We start from the raw sequence: 19441 nt of genomic DNA, 5'->3' as shown, positions 1-19441 counted from the left end.
TACCAATGTCTCATCGGTGGATTCCGATGACTTTCCGTTGGATCCTTCCCCTTCGGAGGAGCGATGGAGTTCCCATCCAGAGGATTTTTTTTTTTTAATTTATTGTTTATTGAAATAAAAAAAAAAAGCGTACACAAAGAATCCACTTTGTTTAAGAAACATGATACATACAGTATTCAAAGTTAAAGAAGCATTCCAGATATAGTAATTCACTGTATCTATTTAGACCACAACCAGTGGGGGAGGTCAGCCAAATAAGGAGAAATAAAAGTAATCCTACAGAGGAAAGACTTAGCTTACTGCGGCTCCCAAATTATTTATTAGACGTCACCTAACCTTCATTCCTTCTAAGTGATAACATTTCCTTAGAATCAACAAAGATCTTAAGTTGCTCAGGTGAGAAAAAACAGTTATCTCTATTATATTTGACTATTCACTTGCACAGGTATCTTAGAAAGAAGGTAGCCCCTATGGCTAAAGTATCCTGGCGTAATGCCAGAAATCCTTTCCTTCTTTCTTGCATGACCTTAGCTAAGTCAGGAAATATCCTTACAGAATGTCCCATAAAAGGTACGGTGGATTTCCTAAACTATTTCTTCATTACTGAACTTAAGTCACTATCAGAGAAAAATGATATCAATAGTGTAGCTCGTTCTATCACTTCATAACTCGATGATTCAAGATATTCCGTCAAATTCGCCATGTCAATAGCAGGTGATTGAGTTTGAGAGCCTGGGCTAGATGGTAGAAAATAAACTTTATACAAGGGGGGAGTTGTATCAGAAGAAAATTCCAAGACTTCAAGAAAATACCTCTTAAGGGTTAACCGTGGTAACTCTCCCACAATCCTTGGAAAGTTCAACAGCCAAAAATTTAAATGCCTCAGTCTGTTCTCTATAAATTCTATTTTTCTATTCAATGAGCCACTGCCTTGAATTAATTATTCTGTACTTTTATAGTGTGAATTTCTTCTTCTACTTGTATAATTTTCTGATGGAGCTCCTGTTCTTGAGATATATTGTTTCTACACAGAGAATCAACTTGCTGAGATACAGCATTAACCTTAGAAGAACACTCTGAGATAGCTTTGCCCATCATGGAAACAAGGTCCCATAACGATTCCAATGTGACCTCTAGGGGTTTCTGAATAAAAAATGGAACTCCCTCCAAGGCCTGTGATCTAACCTCCTTCTGCTCACCTCCAGTCCCCTCATGGGGATTCTCATCAAGCGAGGGGGGGGGCAAGCCAACGGTGCAGTTTGTATGAGCTCCTGGCATGGGAGGGTACATCAAGGCTGCTCACTCGGTGTCCACGTCTTGAGAAACCACTTTGGGGCTCAGCGCAATGAGCTGCTGCAAATCACTTTGTGCTGCCGGTGGTAAACGAACATCTAAGAGGCTCAAAGATGCCTCCTCCGAGCCCGAGGTGAGTTCTCCTTCACGCACCTCGGCAGCTGGATCCAAAGTCCCCAAAACTGGAGCCGCCACCGCCGCCAAACATTACAAAATTGTTTGCTGCCCATGAGAGGAAGGGGGTCTGAGGGGAAAGTTCTAACTTTCCCCTTCCTCTTGGACGGCATTGATAAGGCATTTTAGCCCAAAAAAGAAACTAAAAAGAAAAGAGCCAGGCAGAGCAATGTTGGGGTTAAGATGCCATCTTGGCTCCTCCCCCCTCCAGAGGATTTAACCTTTCCTGGGTTCATCCAGGTGATGGCCAAAGCTGTCCCCTTCCAGCTCATGGCGGAAGAGGATGCCCGCCATAAAATACTTGAGATCCTCCAATTTGTTGACGCCCTGAAGGAGGTCGTAGCAGTCCCAGTACATGAGATCTTCCAGGAGCTGCTTCTCGATTATGGGAACAACCCCTCTCAGTTGCCTCAGTTGCCTCAGTCAATCAGAAGGCTGATGGGGTGTACCTGGTGCAGCAGGCTATAGGCTTCGAAAAGTGTCAGCTTTCCCACCAATCGGTGGTGGTTGAGTCAGCGCTCAAGAAGGTGAAGCTTTCTAAAACCCATGCATTAGCCTCCCCCCCCTTCCCGGATAAAGACAACTGGGCATGGGATGCCATGGGGCGGGGGGTATTCCAGGGATCCATGCTCCTATCTCAGATTGCCTCATACCTTTTGCACATGACTCAGTATACACGCAACCTCTGGAAGCAAGTCCAGGAGATGGCGGATGGTCTGAGGTGCGTGCTACCTACGATGTCTTTTAGACGGCGGGGCTCAAGGCGGCGGCAGGTATCTCTGCCTGTCATCTAGCTTGGCTTTGGGCCTCGGACCTTCGTCCTGAGGTCCAGGACCGGCTAGTGGATTTACCTTACACTGGGGATAACCTTTTTGATGACAAGTTCAAGGAGGCGGTGGCACAATTGAAGGATCAACATGAGCCCCTCCAGCACCAGTCGACCAGGCCCTTGGCCTCACCAGTCTCTTCCAAGCGGTCATTCCGCCTGGGTCCAAGGAGGCCTTTTTACAGGCCTAGAAAGTACTTCTCTTTGGCCCCATGTGCCAGGCCACAACAGGTGAGCACCAGAGGCAGATCCTGCCAGCAACGGGGTCCGCACCCACAGCCAGCCCCCAAGGCTAGTCCTTCTACGGGATTTTGACTGGCTATGAGGGAGCATATGCCAGCTATCTCTTCTGGTGCCTGCGGACCCCCCGTTCAGGGGCCGGCTACACTTTTTCACGGACCTGTGGTCCACCGTGACATCGGACCACTGGGTCATGTCAGTCATCAGAATCCACCTGATTCTCCCCCAAACTTCAGTAGGGTCCCATACTGCATCCAGAGCTGCTTCAAAGGGAACTCTCAGCTCTTCTTCAGGCCAGGGTGGTGGAACCAGTACCTCAGGGGCAGCAGGGTTGGGGGTTTTATTCCCGTTACTTTCTGATTCCAAAGAAAATGGGAGGCCTTCGAATCATTCTGGATTTGCGAGCCTTGAACAGATTCATAAAAAAGGAAAAGTTCAAGATGGTATCCTTGGGCACCATAATCCCCTGCTGAACCAATGGGACTGGCTTTGCTCCCTTGACCTAAAGGACGCATAGGCACATTTCATGATACTCCCAAGTCACAGGAGATATCTTCACTTTGTGGTGGGGCTTCAACATCATCAATACCGTGTGCTCCCATTTGGCCTTGCCTCTGCACCACGAGTGTTCACAAAATATCTCGCCGTTGTGGGGGCTTATCTGCGCCAGCTCAGAGTCCAGGTCTTTCCATACCTGGACGACTGGCTGGTGCAGAGCAACACAGAAGCCGGGGCGCTGTGAGCACTGCACATCACCATTCAGGTCCTGGAGCATCTGAGGTTCTTAATCAACTACCTGATGTCAAACATCCGCCCCTCGTCGTGGCTGGCTTTCATCGGGGCCTTCCTGGATGCGTCACAGGCCAAGGCCTTCTTGCCTCATGACAGAGCATGTGCATTGGCCTCCCTGGCAAGGGAAGTCCAGGCAAGCAGACTGGTTTCAGCGCGGTGCATGTTACAGCTCTTGGGACATGTGGTCACAGTCGTGCATGTCACTCCCATCACCCGTCTTCATATGTGATGTGCCCAGAGGTCCCTGCGCTCCGAATGGTGACAGGCCACTCAGGGCCTTCAGGTCCGTTTTCAGGTGTCTCCACCGCTCAGGACCTATCTGTCTTGTTGGATGTCTCACCTCAATCTGGAATTCGGTATTCCCTTTCGGTTGCCCTTGCCTCAGGTTGTACTCACTGCAGACGTGTCCCACCTGGGGTGAGAAGCCTACTTCGATGGCCTCCATACCTAGGGGCTGTGGACTGCACGGGAGTCACAGTGCCAGATAAACCTCCTGGAATTGAGGGCGATCCAGTATACCCTATGGACCTTATGAGGCTGCTTGGCCCACAAGGTCTTCCTTGTTCAGACAGACAACCAAGTGGCCATGCGGTATATCAACAAGCAGGGAGGTACCAGGTCCTTCCTTCTGTGTCAGGAGGCAGTGCAAAACTGGAACAGGGCACTGGCGCAGGGGATGCTTCTCCGAGCAGTGTATCTCACGGGCACTCAAAACGTCCCGGTGGACCGGCTGAACCGCACCTTCCAATCTCATGAATAGTCTCTGAAACAGGAGGTGGTGGATTGGCTCTTCTATCTCTGGGGGACCCTGGATGTAGATCTGTTCGCCTCCCCCAGCAATGCAAAGGTACCCCGATACTGCTGTCTGATCAGTTCGGGCAACATACTGCCCACGGATGCCTTTGCGATCCATTGGGGGATAGGCCTCCAGTACATCTATTTGTCTCTTCCACTGGTGTTGAAGACTCCCCTGAAACTTCGCCAAGAACAGGGATTCATGATCCTTATCGCCCCACATTGGCCATGACAGGTATGGTTCCTGCTTCTGCGGCAACTGGCCAGGCGGAATCAGATCCCTCTGGAGATGGCTCCGGACCTCCTCTCCCAGGACCAGGGCAGACTGCGCCATCCCAACCTGTCCCTCACGGCGTAGATGTTGAGAGGTTGATCCTGCAACCCCTGGCTCTATCGCAGGACGTGACCAGGGTCCTGGTGGCTTCCAGGAAGCCATTCATTCGAAAGTCTTATGTGTTGAAGTGGAAGAGATTCATGCCCTCTCCAACATCTTCTGAACTATCTTCTGCACCTCTCGGAGACGGGTCTTAAAACTAACTGTGCGGGTGTACCTCAGTGCCATAGGGAAATACCATCAAGAAGTGGATGGTTCGCTCATCTTGATGCAACCAATTGTGGGGCGGTTCATGCGAGGGCTTCTTCAGCTGTGGCCCCATGCAGCCTCATGGGACTTGAATGTGGTGCTGGCCCAGCTGATGAAACTGCTATTCGAGCCACTGCGTTCATGTGCTTTCAAGCATCTGCCATGGAAAATAGTCTTCCTAACAGCGGTCACATCAGCGGGCAGAGTCGGTGAACTGCACGCCTTAGTGACTTATCTGACTTACATTAGGTTCTATCATAACAGGGTGGTTCTGCGCACGCACCCTTCATTTCTGCCCAAGGTGGTTACCGATTTCCATCTTAACCAGTCCGTTATGCTGCCTACCTTCTTCCCCTGGCCCCATGCTGGCCCAGGGGAGAAGGCGCTCCACACACTGGATTGCAAGAGGGCCCTGGCCTTCTATTTGGACTGTATGGTGGGCCACAGGCTGTCCACCCAGCTTTTTATCTCATTTGACTCCAATCAGTTGAGTAGGGCCATTACCAAGCAAACTCTTTCCACCTGGATAGCAGACTGTATTTCTTTCTGCTATGGTCTGGCGGGCCTGCACCTGGAGTGTCCTGCCACGGTGCACTCCGTAAGGGCCTCTGTGACCTACCTCCATGCAGTTCCGATTGGAGAGATTTGCAGGGCGGCAATGTGACATTCCCGACACACTTTCGCTGCACATTATTGTCTGGACAGGGATTGTCGACGGGATAGCAGATTCAGCCAGTCTGTCCTGCACAACCTTTTTCAGCTGTGAATCCAAATCTTCCACTCGGGGCCCCTGGTTTTTTTTGTTCAGGCTGTCCCCGCGGTCACCACCAGTTCCTCTGTTGTGCCCGTTGCCACCTGTTTCGGTGTCTGTTGGTTCCCTTGAGTCGGGTCCAGCCTGGAGCTCGGGATTCACCCATATGTGAGGACTACCATCCTGCTTGTCCTAGGAGAATGCAGAGTTGCTTACCTGTAATAGATGTTCTCCTAGGATACCAGGATGTTAGTCCTCACGAAACCCACCCGCCGCCCCATGGAGTTGGGTCCTCCTAGTTGATTTTGTTTTTATCATATTTACTTACATGACTGAAGAGAGACCTCACGTGGATGTGTGGATAGTGGCATGCTGGGCATGCTCAGCATGCCGGACAAAGTTTCTAGAAACTTTGATGTAAGTTTTCTGTGCTGGGCTCCATCCAACAATGTCACCCATGTGTCACTGAGGACTAACATTCTGCAGTCCTAGGAGAACATCTGTTACAGGTAAGCAACTCTGCTTTCTCCTTCCCATTCTTGTGGCCCGGAAGAAAAAGTGGCGGGTCTGCACGAGCAGGAAGAAGAAGAGGCCATGCAGGAAAAAGAATAGCGCATCCCCTGGGCCATTGCAGGAAGAGGCAGCATCGGTCACAGGTTCGCGCAGCGTTCAAGCATAGAAAAAGCAGCAACTGCGCCCTCATCTCCATGCAGACGCATTTCCCGGGCCATTGCAGGATGAGGCATCATCAGCCCAAGTTCAAGCGCAGGAGGAACAGAAACCTTGCCTCTCCCCCTCCTGCAGGAAACAGATCAACATCAGCATCCGCAACCTCAAGAGAGAGGGTGCTGAAAGAAGAGGCTGCTGCTGGGCTTGTATTTTTACTGGGGAAGGGGGAGGAAGTGAATGAGTGAGAGCACATGTGTGTCTGTGACTGCAGCAGCATGTCTATGTGAGAGAGCATGTCTGTGTGTATCTGTGAGAGCATGATTCTGTGTGGGTAAGAAAGCATGTTTGTGTCAGTGACAGTGTGTGTGTGTGTGTGTGTGTGTGTGTGTCTGAGAGCATATCTGTGTATATGTGAGACCATGAGTATGTGTGTGTGTGAGCATGTCTGTATCTGTGTGAGCATATCTGTGTATCTGTGAGAGCATGTCTTTGTGAGTGTGTGTGTCTGTGAGAGCATGTCTATGTGTTTTGCTGTGGCTGAGAGAGCATGTCTGTGTCGGTGTGTGTGATGAGAGCATGTTCTATGATTAAGCATGTGTGATTATATGAGAGAGAGAAATTGTGAGGATCAACCTCTCACCTCTCCCTTGCTAATCGACAGCAATCTCAGGGAATCTGGAAATCAAAAGATCCCAGGTATGAACAGCTGGGAATTGTTTTTCCTTTTTAAATATTGGATGGAATATGGTTTTTGGAAAATTTATGAGTTTTAAATTATTAGATGTTATTCTATTTGTCAGCTGTTTTGAAACATCCTTTTTATTAGTATGATTTTACTTCTATTGATTTATATTTCCTGATTTTATTGTTTTATGTTTTCTGAGGAATTGTAATAATTCTGTTTTTACATTGTTGCACTGCAGAATAGTCTGGCCTGCTGCGTTTAACATTTCAGTTTTTGTCTGCATGTTTTTATTAATACTTTATGGTTACTTTTTTTCTGCATTTTTGTGAGAATACATATTTTGCATATGTGATTGAGTTGACAAATTCTGCTAGTATGTAGGTTCTATGTAGGGATCTATAGCAGTTTGGATTTTTCTGTTTTCCTAATAGTAGGTGTATTGGTGTTTTAGGGCCCGGTGTAATAATTGCAGTTTTGCGTTTTCATAAGTTAGGGTTATTAGTGTTTGAGTGCTAGCAATTATTGGAGTTTTGATATGGGAGATTTACTATATTGAAATTGTAATTCAGTTTACTTGTAGCTTTCTGAGAGCTAAGCCCATACCCAACACACATTACAGTAGACCTAATACCAATTCTAAGGGCCCTTTTTTACTTTTTTGCAGGGTTTTACAGCATGGCATGTAAATATAATACTGCGAAGGCAAAACGACAAAGAGCCCTAAATGGGTCCTTGAAATCAAATAAGGAATACAAAAGGCATCACCAAATCACTTCAGGCGCGCAAAAGGAATTTCAATTGTGTAAGATGAAAATTATTAATGAAGTAAGAGCCGCATCTGCAAGCCTGTCAACGTGTTCAAACTCACCAGGTTGAACCGTCAGGTCTTTTCTTCATTTGCAGCTCCTAACGGGCTCAAAAGCCTATTGTAGTTATTGTGGCTGGTAAGCCTAAAGAGAGTATTTTGAATTGGATAACTTTTGTCAATAGCTTATGAGATGCTGGATAACTTTTATCAATAGCTTATGAAATGCATAACAAGTGTCACATTGTCCCGTTTCTGTAAATGAACAATCTCCCCTTCGCTGCCCAACTTGCAGCTTCGTCAGGGGGTAATACCTCCTCTATCCGGATGCAGGTTTTTCTGAACATTTTTTGAGAGACCTGTGTCCGGATAGAGGAGGTATTCCCCCCTGACGAAGCTGCAAGTTGTGCAGCGAAGGGGAGATTGTCCCGTTTCTGTAAATGAACAATGTGACACTTGTTATGCATCTCATAAGCTATTGATAAAAGTTATCCAGCATCTCATAAGCTATTAACAAAAGTTATCCAATTCAAAATACTCTCTTTAGGCTTACCAGCCACAATAACTACAATAGGCTTTTGAGCCCGGTAAGAGCTGCAAATGAAGAAAAGACTGGACGGTTCAACCTGGTGAGTTTGAACACGTTGACAGGCTTGCAGATGCGGCTCTTACTTCATTAATAATTTTCATCTTACACAATTGAAATTCCTTTTGCGCGCCTGAAGTGATTTGGTGGTGCCTTTTGTGTTCCTTATGTAAATATAATATACATGTTAAAAGAGACATATATTTATCTCAGAAGACTGTTGTTAAATGTTCTGGTTCATGTAAAATCTATTATTATAAATGCATAATTTTAAATTCTGTGTGGTGAGGGTGTGACTGGGGGGCAGCAGGATGTAGGTTTCACCGGCCCTGCATGGTATGCATTGGGGATGGTAGTTGTGTGCATGTCTTTACAAGCCTTATTTCTTTTCAAAGAGAGAGAGAGTATCTTTTGGTCAGACCCTGTTGAGCAGTGTTAAATTAATTTTTGTTTCATCCACTCTAAGCACAGATTGAAGACCCTTGATTGACACAGAGTTATAGGTTATGAGAAGAGTTTCTGGACAAGATTTTTTTTTTCTTTAAATGAAAGCAGGAGTAGTTTATTTGGAATAATCTGCTGAGTGGCCTAACATTGGGTGAAGGTATATTGAAGTGTGGCAAGGTATATTGAAGTGTGGCAAGGTCTCTAGTGTTTCATCCAAACCAATTCACCGCTAGCCAGTAGTCTGCCTACAGGTGTGTTTTTGTGCATATGTGGCTGGGTTAGGAGCTGGAGTTATGTATATCGCTTAGAGCTTTACCGCTTAAGGGATTAACACATTTTAATAAAGATAAGTATAAAAGTGGTAGAGATGTCTTGACAGCTGGGTTTTTTGCAGCTCAGTTATGAGGCTATCGGTTTTTGTTATTAGTGTTCTGAAAAATTGATCTTGGTGGTAGTGTGCTCCAGACTTTACAGAGGGGTGAAAGTTGTTGAAATCCTTCTGGAATTTCTCAAGTGGACAATAAATGAATACATACAGTGCTGCCTGGATCAGTTCCTCTAATTAAACACCCCACCCTCCATTCTTAGCAGTATCAGTCCTGTTAATTTTGAAGGTACCACAGCATGATTATGGGGATTTTTTTTGTTTTGTTTTATACTTTCCGTAGTGTTCTGGCCCTTTTAAAAATCTCAATGTGTTTAGTCGCTTTTAGATGCAAATGCAATGACAATTGAGATGAGACATTTATGATATGTGGAAGTTTTAGTTTTATATCAAGTACCTTCTTCTTTATCACAGATACATCTATAGATGCTGTCATTACAATGTTACAGTATTATCTGTGCTTTTCCTGCCATGTTGGCCTGGACACCACTAGAATGGGGGGCAGAGTCAGCACCTGAAAGAAAGAATTGAGTGAATTATTATAAGTACATCATCCTTTTTTTCCCCTCTTTTAGGGGAATCTAGGAGGGAAAGTGAGACTAATCATAACCGGAGCAGCTCCTGTCTCTCCCAATGTGTTGACATTCATGCGAGCAGCTATTGGATGTCAGGTGAGTTGGGCATATTCATTTTGTCACAGTAAAATCTTGCATGGAATGAATACCTTAGAAGTGAAATCTCCTGAAGCGGTACATCTGTCATGGAAATGTGCGTAAAACATTTGTAGCTAGTGAACACTTCTTAACATTTATGACAAATAGAAGAAAAAAACATTTAGGGGGTAATTTTCAAAAGGAATTGCATGCATAAGTGTATCTACTATTGTAGCAATTTTCAAAAGCCCACTTACACGAGTAAAGTGCATTTACTCGAGTAAAATCCAGTTTTAAGTGAGTAAATGCTTTTTAAAATCAGGCCCACAGTGTTTGCCTGCATTTTTTTTTTTTTTTTAAAGAGGATATGATGCCATATGGGGCAACTCTATTATACTGCTCCAGTGGCCAGTTTTGATTGGGCTCAGGGAGCATAATAGATTAGGGCCACCACTAGCATGTGAGAGTAAAAGTCAAGTCTATTACAGCTGTCTAGCTCATGCCCTTCACTTCTAGCTTCTGTGTCTACTGGCAAAGATCATGTTGTTCCTGTAGCAGCAGCTAGTTTTGAAATCTAAAACTTTAATTTTAGCTTTAGAGGATTTTTTCTTTTCTCACTGTGGCAGGAGGTGCTATACTCTGATTCATAATGCAGCAGAAATTGGTATTAATAGCCAGGGGGCACTGGCACTTTTTTGGGAGGTGAAGTTAGGGAAAAGGGTTCCACATGGTTTAGAAGGCCTCCTGAAAAGCTGTTACAGTTGGATCTTTAATGCCAACTTTTGGGAGCACAGCCCTTTTCTGACTATGTTTCTTAGTAGGTCTTCAAGCTGTGGTTCTTCTTTTTCTCTTGAACAGAATCTATTTTGGTCTTAAGATGCCTTGTACACTTTGGAAGCACCCATGGCTCTCTTGCACATGAGATGCTGTAAATATGGCGATATGCTGAAAACTAGGGAAGCAGCTCACTCTGTCCCTCTTATGAGAGATACTGTCCTCAGTTGAAATCTCTTCCAAGCCAGGTCTACTACCTCTACCCTGAGGCCATGAATAATAGGAAGTAAAAATCTTTTTGTTGTGGAAGAAGTTGTCCTGATTGTAGAGACAGGCTCCAAGATACAGAAGCATGACCTCCAGCCTCCCCTTCTTGTCCAAGATGGTGGAAAAAGTGGTTTATCTCCAACTCTTAGATTTCCATTACCCGTTACACTCACCGCAATGGTTCTGGGTCGGCCTCCCCTCCGCTTGCTTCCGACCTCCAGCCCGTGGCTGCCTGTCTTCCGGTGTGGCGCTCCCCGCTCTCCTTGCTACCGCGGCCTCTCCACTCTCACCAGCATGAGAAACACTGCCGGCCCTACTTGGGCCATTGCAATGCGCGTGCTGGGATTTAAAGGGCCACTGGTGGGGAAACCCTGTGGACTCCATCGGATGACGTCACCAGCCAGGCCTATATAGGCCCATCACATCAGAGCTCTGACGACTTGGCAGCGAGTCTCTTTCCTGCGGTATCCTTGTGGGTTCGTAGCATTGTTCCAGAGCCTTCCTCTTCCTGTTCCTTATTCCTGCTCTTGTTACCCTGATCTCCCTGGCTTAGACTCTTGGATTGGACATCACCTCACCTGCTCACTGCCTGCCCTCGACCTTCGGACTGGCCATCACCTTGTTTGCTTGCTGCCTTCCTCGGACCTCTGGATTGGACCTTGTCCTGCCTGCCGGCATCTCCGCAGGGGCCCTTCCTAAGACCAGCCGGCCCTGGTACCCAAGGGCTCAACCCACAGGGAACAAAGGCTGTTAGTGGCGAAGCTCCAGCTGGCCTCTGCTCACCTCGGACCTCGCCTCCTGGCGTTGGTGACCCGTGGGGGCCAACCCTCGTGGGTAGCGTCAACACCAACCTAGGCCAAAGGTCCACAACCGCCACCGAGGCATCAACATTACCAGTCTGGCTTCAGGAAAAGCCATGGAACATAATCTGTTCTGTTGGCCATTACCAACAATATCCACCTTCATGCGGACCAAGGTGACAGCTCCCTTCTTGTCTTCCTTGATCTCTTGGCTGCCTTCGATTCTGTTGTGCACTAACACTCCTGATTCAGTGCTTAAAGAACATCAGCATCAATGGTTCTTTCCTAAAGTAGTTTGAATTATTCCTTTCTAACATAACACAATCTGTTGTATGGGCCAACAAACTGTCGTATCCCAGAGAGCTCATCTGAGGAGAGTCTCATGGCTCCATCCTCTCCCTGATACAGTTCACCATCTTCATGCATCTGATTTGTGACCTCATCCAGTCCTTCAGCATTGAATGCCACCTATTTATAGATTGATCCAAAACCAAATCACCTCAGAATGATTTTTAGATATATTATACTATTCCATGTACTGCCCCACTACTGGGTTATCAACTCTGCAGTGATCTTCTTTAGTGACTCCGGAGTCCAGTAACCCCACGGGTCAGCATTTCAAAACGGAGAAAAAAATTTTTTTATGTGGAAAGAGGAAAGGTTTCATATATTAGAGTAATAAACCCCACATGGGTGAACTCACTGTATGTATAATCATCAACCCTCCTCCTCCATCATCCAATATTTAATGTGTCTATACCATGCACCAAATATAACTCAACTGTGTATAAAACACTTTTCCTTTTTTTGTTTTTTGTGCACAACGGTAAATTTTTTTTAAAAAGCATGCTTGTCAAATAAATGTCCACTTATTTGGAGTGCAGGGATATTCTACATATTTGGTGCATGGTATAGACACATTAAAATATTGGATGGAGGAGGAGGGTTGATGATTATACATACAGGGTAGATTTTCAAACCGCGCGATTTGGCGTACTTTTGCTGGCGCATCAGGCGCAAGCAAAAGTACGTGGGATTTTAGTAGATACGCGTGTAGCCACGCAAATCCTGGATCGGCGCCCGCAAGGCTATCAATTCCGTATAGCCGGCGCGCGCCGAGCCGCGCAGCCTACCCCCGTTCCCTCCGAGGACGCTCCGAAATCGGAGCGGCCTCGGAGGGAACTTTCTTTTGCCCTCCCCTCACCTTCCCCTCCCTTCCCCTACCTAACCCACCCACCCGGCCCTGTCTAAACCCCCCCTTACCTTTGTCGGGGGATTTACGCCTCCCGGAGGGAGACGTAAATCCCCGCGCGCCAGCGGGCCACTAGCGCGCCGGGACGCGACCTGGGGGCGGGTCCGGAGGGCACGGCCACGCCCCCGGACCGCCCCAGGCTGTAGCCACACCCCCGGGCCCGCCCCCGGAACGCTCCCGACACGCCCCGAAAACGCCGCGCGGTTCGGGGCCCGCCCCCCTCAGAAAACCCCGGGACTTACGCGAGTCCCGGGGGCTCTGCGCGCGCCGGTAGGCCTATGTAAAATAGGCTCACCGGCGCGCAGGGCCCTGCTCGCCTAAATCCGCCCGGATTTGGGCGGATTTAGGCGAGCAGGGCTCTTAAAATCCGCCCCACAGCGAGTTCACCCATGTGGGGTTTATTACTCTAATATATGAAACCTTTCCTCTTTCCACATAAAAAAAATGTTTCTCCGTTTTGAAATGCTGACCCGGGGGTTACTGGACTCCGGTGTCACTAAAGAAGATCACTGCAGAGTTGATAACCCAGTAGTGGGGCAGTACATGGAATAGTATAATATATCTAAAAATCATTCTGAGGTGATTTGGTTTTGGATCAGTTTGCATAGTAGAAATCCCTCGAAGACATTTGGTGCAATTGATTTTTGGTACCTATTTATAGATGACATCCAATTCCCTACCAAATAGGATCTGTCCAAACTTCATCCGTTACCAATCTCAATAATTGTCTTACAGCAATAGCCTGGTGGCTTAGGAAACAAAAACTCAGCCTGAACTCTTCTAGCTCAGCCATCAAGGTCATCCCCTACAATCTTTTCCCTCTCTAACAGGTATCCCCTTACATCCTCAGGAGTCAGCATGAAACCTAGAGGTTCAACTCGACCAAACCTCACAATGGAACCTTGACCAAAACCTCACAATGAAACCTCGTCAGTGGTAATTGGGTACCACTTGGTTGCAACGTGGCAAAGGCAGCCCCCCACTGGAGGATGGCTACAGCTCTCTGGAAAGGAGTCAAAATCCAGCCGCAGGGCCAGTTTGTGAAGCTGGCTGTGGCCTAAGTGTTCTCGCTTGGTGTGCCTGTCCCCTCTGAGGTGCCTGAACTGGTCGTGCACGGGATGCAGGAGGCAAATAACTGCATGGCCTGTAGAATTGTTTCCTGGTATCCCTACGTGTGCCCCTGCAGGCTATGGAGGGAATATCTGGGGAGACAGTTGACAACTGACGCAGAGTCTCATGATGGTCTTTTAACTGGGCCACTACGTCCTGAATCTTGTCCCCGAACAGGTTGTCTCCTGTGCAGGGTAGATCTGCAAGTTTGTCCTGTTCTTCCGGGCATAGGTCTAATGCCTTGAGCCAGGCCCAGCACCTAGCACTGATGCCCGCTGCCGAGACTCTGGATGCTGTTTCAAAAGAATCGTAGGCAGCTCTGACCTCATGTTTGCCTGCTTCCAGTCCTTTTTGTAGGATGGAGACAAGGTCTCCTATTGTTGCTGTGTTAATGTCTCTGCAAATTCCTGGACTTGTTTCCAGAGATTTCTATTATATTGGATCATGTATAATTGATATGCTGCTATTCGCTCTATCAACATGGACCCTTGGAAAACTCTTTGTCCCAATGCATCTAATGCCTTCTGTTCCTTACCAGGAGGAGCAGAGGAATGTGGACGCAATTGTTTAGCCTTTTTCTGAGATGATTCCACAACTACAGAATGGTAGGGCAGCTGACTTTTCTGAAAACCTGGGGCTTGTTGGACCAGGTATGTAACATCTGTCTTTCTGTTGACTGGAGGTACAGTACCTGGATGGTCCCATAGGCAGTGCAAGAGGTCAAGAAGGACTTCGTGCACTGGTATTGCCATTATCTCCTTTGAAGCGTCTATGAATTGTTAGACCTCCGACATTTTGTGGCGAGAATCCCTCCTCCGTCACCAGTGGAAAAGGGATAGTCTCAGACTTCTCTTTGACAAAATTGGCAAAGGAGAGGTCTTCTGGAGGAGTTTGTCGTCTCTCTTCCGGGAGTGAAGGCTCTGTGAGCAATTCCTCGGAAGCTTGTGAAGAATCATCTGAAGATGCATCTCCCCCTAGATCATAGGGACCTTCCCCTTCCCCTGGAAGACTTCCTGATGGAGGAAGTATGCCAAAGCCGAAAGGGCGGGAAGGCATCGATGGATGCGGCACTGGCATTGAGGGAATCAGTGCTGGCATCGAAGGCACCGGGGCAAATGAGGTGTGCTTGGGCACCGATAGCCCCGATGGACATGGAATGGGTTCCGGCATCGGTAGTTCCCGTGGAGGTATCTGGCCGGGAACCGATTCTTCCTCCTCTGAGGAACACGGTATTGGTATCGGGTCCTGCGGAGGGCGTCGATGGATGACTCGGTGCAGCGTGTCCGGTGGCACAGTTGAGGTCAGCAATGCACCAATGAGCATGTCGAGGTGCTCAAGTAGCGGGTGCAAACATCGAGGGGAGCTGGTTCCGGTGCTGGTATGGAGGCCGGTGCTGGCGGCAATTGGAAGCCTCATAGGGCATTCAGCACTGCCTCTGGACCATGCGGTCCAATTTCTCCCAAAAAGCCAGCATGGGTGGCACGGCAACTGGGGTAGGAGGCAGGCTAGGCATCACGGAGCTTCCACGGAGGCCCCTTGGAGGCTTCGGTGTCCGGCACCGGTATCGGTGGGGCAAACACCTAGGGGTCCCGGCGTCCAGAGGAGGATAGGGGCTCCTCTCCCTGGGCCCTCATCGCAGGCGGCTCGATGGAAGTTGATGCCGCTGTGGTATCGATGCTGGCACCGGTCAGGGACGCCCATTGGTGCAGGTGTCAGTGTTTCCCTCTGTGCTCGGTTCGATCCTTCTTCGGCACCGTGGATGATGACGCCGATGTCTTCAATGGTGTCGGTGATGGACAGTCACCCGCTCCACGATGTTCCTGACGGGGCATCTCTGAGGTCGATGGACCCTATGCGGTCGATGGTGCTTGAACTGGCGTCGATGGAGCAGAATGTTTTGAACCAAATAAGTGCTCCATCTTTTCCAGATGAGCGCGACAGCCTTTAGGGGTCATTTGTGCGCAACTAGGAAAGTCGTGCGAGGAACCTAAGCACAAAACGCAAACAGTATGCAGGTCCGTGATGGACATGGTCCTCCGACATTTGGGGCATTTTCTGAACCTGGTCGCCATTGTAAAAAAAGGCAGGTTGCATGGTTGATGACCATCAGGCACTGAGGAGAAATGCTGCCAGGAATCGAGCGCAAACTACAGGGAAACACTTACTGAGCGCCGGAGGGAACAGAGCGTGATGGGGGACCCTGGTGAGAAAAGTTGTGAGAAATTTCTCACAGAGCTCCTAAACAGTGAGGCAACTGCTGCGTGGAAAAAAAGAGACTGAAGGGGGACCCCTGGTGGCTACAGGGTTAGTGGCATGCTGGGCATGATCAGTATGCCAGTCAAAGTTCTAGAAACTTTGACAAAAATGTTCCGTGATAGGGCTTCATCCGATGATGTCACACACATGTGAGGACTACCAACCTGCTTGTTCTGGGAGAATCTATTTATCTGTTAGTCGCACTTTATAATGGACCTCCATTTGAGGGAGTCTCTGAGCAAGCATAAAAGCTTGGACATGCCTTATTTCAAAAACATTCACATGGAGTCCCCAAAGAAAGCAGATTCCTCAATGGGAATAAAATCTTCCTCACTATGCCAGCAATGGCAAAGCCTATGCTGGAAGCCTTAGTCCAGGCATCAAGTTCAAACCAATGCAGCCTGCTCATCTTAAAATTACATTACAAGAATAGACACATATATTCAGGTGGGTTCCCTCAAAGATCAACTCATTGATATTAAAATTAGTAGAATGTTAGCCGTCTGTTAAAAGCTGTTGAGATCAAGAGGAGGAGGGATTTGTCTTCTCTAGCTGCATCTTATAAAGACACCAATCTGCAGTAAGGAAAGTATTCTGTATTGGACCCAACCTGTGACTGTCAGATTTTTCAGAATCTGGGTTGCACAAGGCCAATATAAAGGGAGAAGACACCCAGTTTGACTGTCAAAGGAGATCAATCTTAACCCAAGAAAGGTTCAGAATCAGAGGGCAAGATTGCAAAAGTACCTATAGTATTTGAATGTAATCTGCTTTGAAGTGGCGAAAAGCAGAATATAAATAAATAAAGTAAATTAATAAATAAAAGGGAGAGAAAATTGCTTCCTGAACTGACATCTTTGTAACTGGATCAATATATTCCCTATAACTAGGCCAGGCTCTTGTCAATTATCCCCAGAAGGATTCATCCCAGAAGGAATGGAACCCAAGTATACTTTCAGGTACTTTAAGTGCCCTTTCAGTCAAGAGGGAGCCCACAACTCAGCTGAACCAAGTGCCTTGCCAATAAAGTGTCACCTCATTCAAGGAAACCATTGCTTTCAGTAGGAAAAAAACTTGGTACTTCCTACCATCAGGCCCTCCTCCCTTAAGGGCGTCTATCATAACATACAAAGACTTGTGGTAAAAAACCCAAATGATAGTTTTACCAAAGTCCAGGAAAAGGCAGGACTCACCAGAGGAAACTACCAAGAAGCTTGGTAAGAAGACCAGGGTTGCCCTCCCCGACAGCTAAGGAGTTATTTTCTGACTTGAAGGCAACACTTTAGAAGAGGAATAGAAAGATTTATTTGTATAATTTATAGACATTTAATAGTCTGCCTTTTCCCAAAGTTAGTCTCAAAGTAGATTACAGTAAATTTAAATTAACAGAGGCTTTTGAACAGTTTACAATCAGAATCAGAAATTACAATTAGAGTAACATTGGGATCTAGTATAGAGAATCCATTTGTATATAACTTTGAGTCCCTGTTATGTACAGTTGGGAGATCAGGTAGTTAGGTTGGGAGATTGAGGATCCCTGAGGGAAAGGCCTGGCTGAAAAGCCATACCATTTCTTTTTTCTTGAACTTAAGGTAGCCTGGCTCCAGGCGCAGTGTGAGTGGTACTTTGTTCCAAAATTTTTGTAAATAACAGCTGAAAGTGCAAAGTCTTGAGCAGGAGAATATAGCAGAGGTCGGAGGAGGAGAGGAAAGAAGAGCCATTGGGAGGACTAGTGTGCCCTTGCGGGTATGCAAGGGGAAATAAGTTGGGAGAGGTATTCAGGGGCCTGTTCATTCAAGCATTTGATGACAAAGCAGAGAGTTTTAAATTGTATTCTGCTTTTGACTGGGAAGCCAATACAGTTGATGTAGAATTGGTCTGATGTGGTCAGTTGCTTTGGCACCTACCAAAATTCTAGCAGCAGTACTTTGTAGGAGCTAGAGGTGCTTTGCAATGATTTGTGAGATGTCATTGAATAGGGAATTGCAGTAGTCAATTCGGCTGGTGATCAATGCATGGATTACAGTAACAAGATTGTGTTTATCAAGGAAATTTCAATTTTTGCGGATATGATGCAGATACATGAGGTTCCATTGTGAGGTTTTGGTCGAGGTTCCATAGGGAGGTTTGGTCGAGTTGAACCTCTAGGTTTCGTTCTAACTCCTGAGGATGTAAGGGGATACCTGTTAGTGAGGGGAAAGATTGTAGGGGATGACCTTGATGGCTGAGCTAGAAGAGTTCAGGCTGAGTGTCTGTTTACTAAGCCACCAGGCTATTGCTGTAAGACAATTACCACGGACCAGTGGGTATTGTCCATCATAACCCACGGTTACTGTCTAAATTTTTCAAAAATACCCCCGGACTTCCCACCCATTCCATTCTGGAGCTGGGACGATCACACAGGACTACTCGAGTCCGAACTCTCGACCCTTCTGTCGGCCAGAGCCGTGGACCCGGTTCCATCGAATCAGCAGGGGAGAGGGTTCTACTTCAGGTATTTCCTAATTCCAAAAAAGACCGGTGGCCTCCATGCCTTGAACACATTTCTTCACAAGGAACGGTTCAGAATGGTGTCTCTGGATCCCTCTGTCATGAGCAGAATTTTCCACTGGTGGGGTCAACTGACCATTGACCTCTTTGCGTCCAGTGAGAACCACAAAGTGGAATGCTTCTGCTCCCTATACAGGGACAGACAAGCACCAACCATGGATGCCTTCGCCCGTCCCTGGAACACAGGTTTGCTATACGCGTATCCTCCGATTCCGCTAGTAAGCAAGACTCTTGTGAAGCTACATCAGGACCGAGGCTTAATGATACTCATAGCCCCGTATTGGCCATGCCATGTTTGGTTCCCCATGCTTCTCGACCTCTCTGTCCAGAAACCCATTTGCCTGGGCACGTCGCCCAACCTCATAACACAGAATCACAGCAAGTTACGCCACCCAAACCTCCAGACCCTGTCTCTGACGGCCTGGATGTTGAAAGGTTGATTTTACAACCACTCAATCTATCTAGTGGCATCTCTCAAGTCCTTGTAGCTTCACGGAAGCCTTCCACTCGGAAATCTTACCACTCTAAATGGAAGAGGTTTTACCTTGTGGTGCACACAGAAGGGCTTTGATCCCTTTTCTTGCTCCACATCCAAACTATTAGACTATCTCTGGCACCTCTCGGAATCTGGTCTCCAGACTTCCTCTATACGAGTACATCTCAGTGCCATCTCTGCGTACCATCAAGGTATAGGGGATGCCCTGATAACGGCTCAACCCCTGGTGAGTCGCTTCATAGAGGCTTACTA

The 19441-nt window shown here is 47.2% G+C and overlaps 1 protein-coding gene across 9 annotated transcripts in view; it reads left to right on the top strand.

Annotated features, from left to right (window-relative positions):
• Positions 1-19441, top strand: part of ACSL1 (acyl-CoA synthetase long chain family member 1) — a 292962-nt gene that overhangs the window by 217895 nt on the left and 55626 nt on the right. For all 9 annotated transcript variants that reach the window (XM_029585776.1, XM_029585969.1, XM_029585859.1 and 6 more), the window contains exon 14: positions 9607-9702. In XM_029585776.1, the coding sequence (XP_029441636.1) occupies positions 9607-9702 (96 nt within the window). The remainder of the gene's footprint in view (positions 1-9606; positions 9703-19441) is intronic.

Source organism: Rhinatrema bivittatum, chromosome 1 (assembly GCF_901001135.1).
Source record: "Rhinatrema bivittatum chromosome 1, aRhiBiv1.1, whole genome shotgun sequence".
NCBI lineage: Eukaryota > Metazoa > Chordata > Amphibia > Gymnophiona > Rhinatrematidae > Rhinatrema > Rhinatrema bivittatum.
This window is presented reverse-complemented; position numbering and strand designations above follow the sequence as displayed.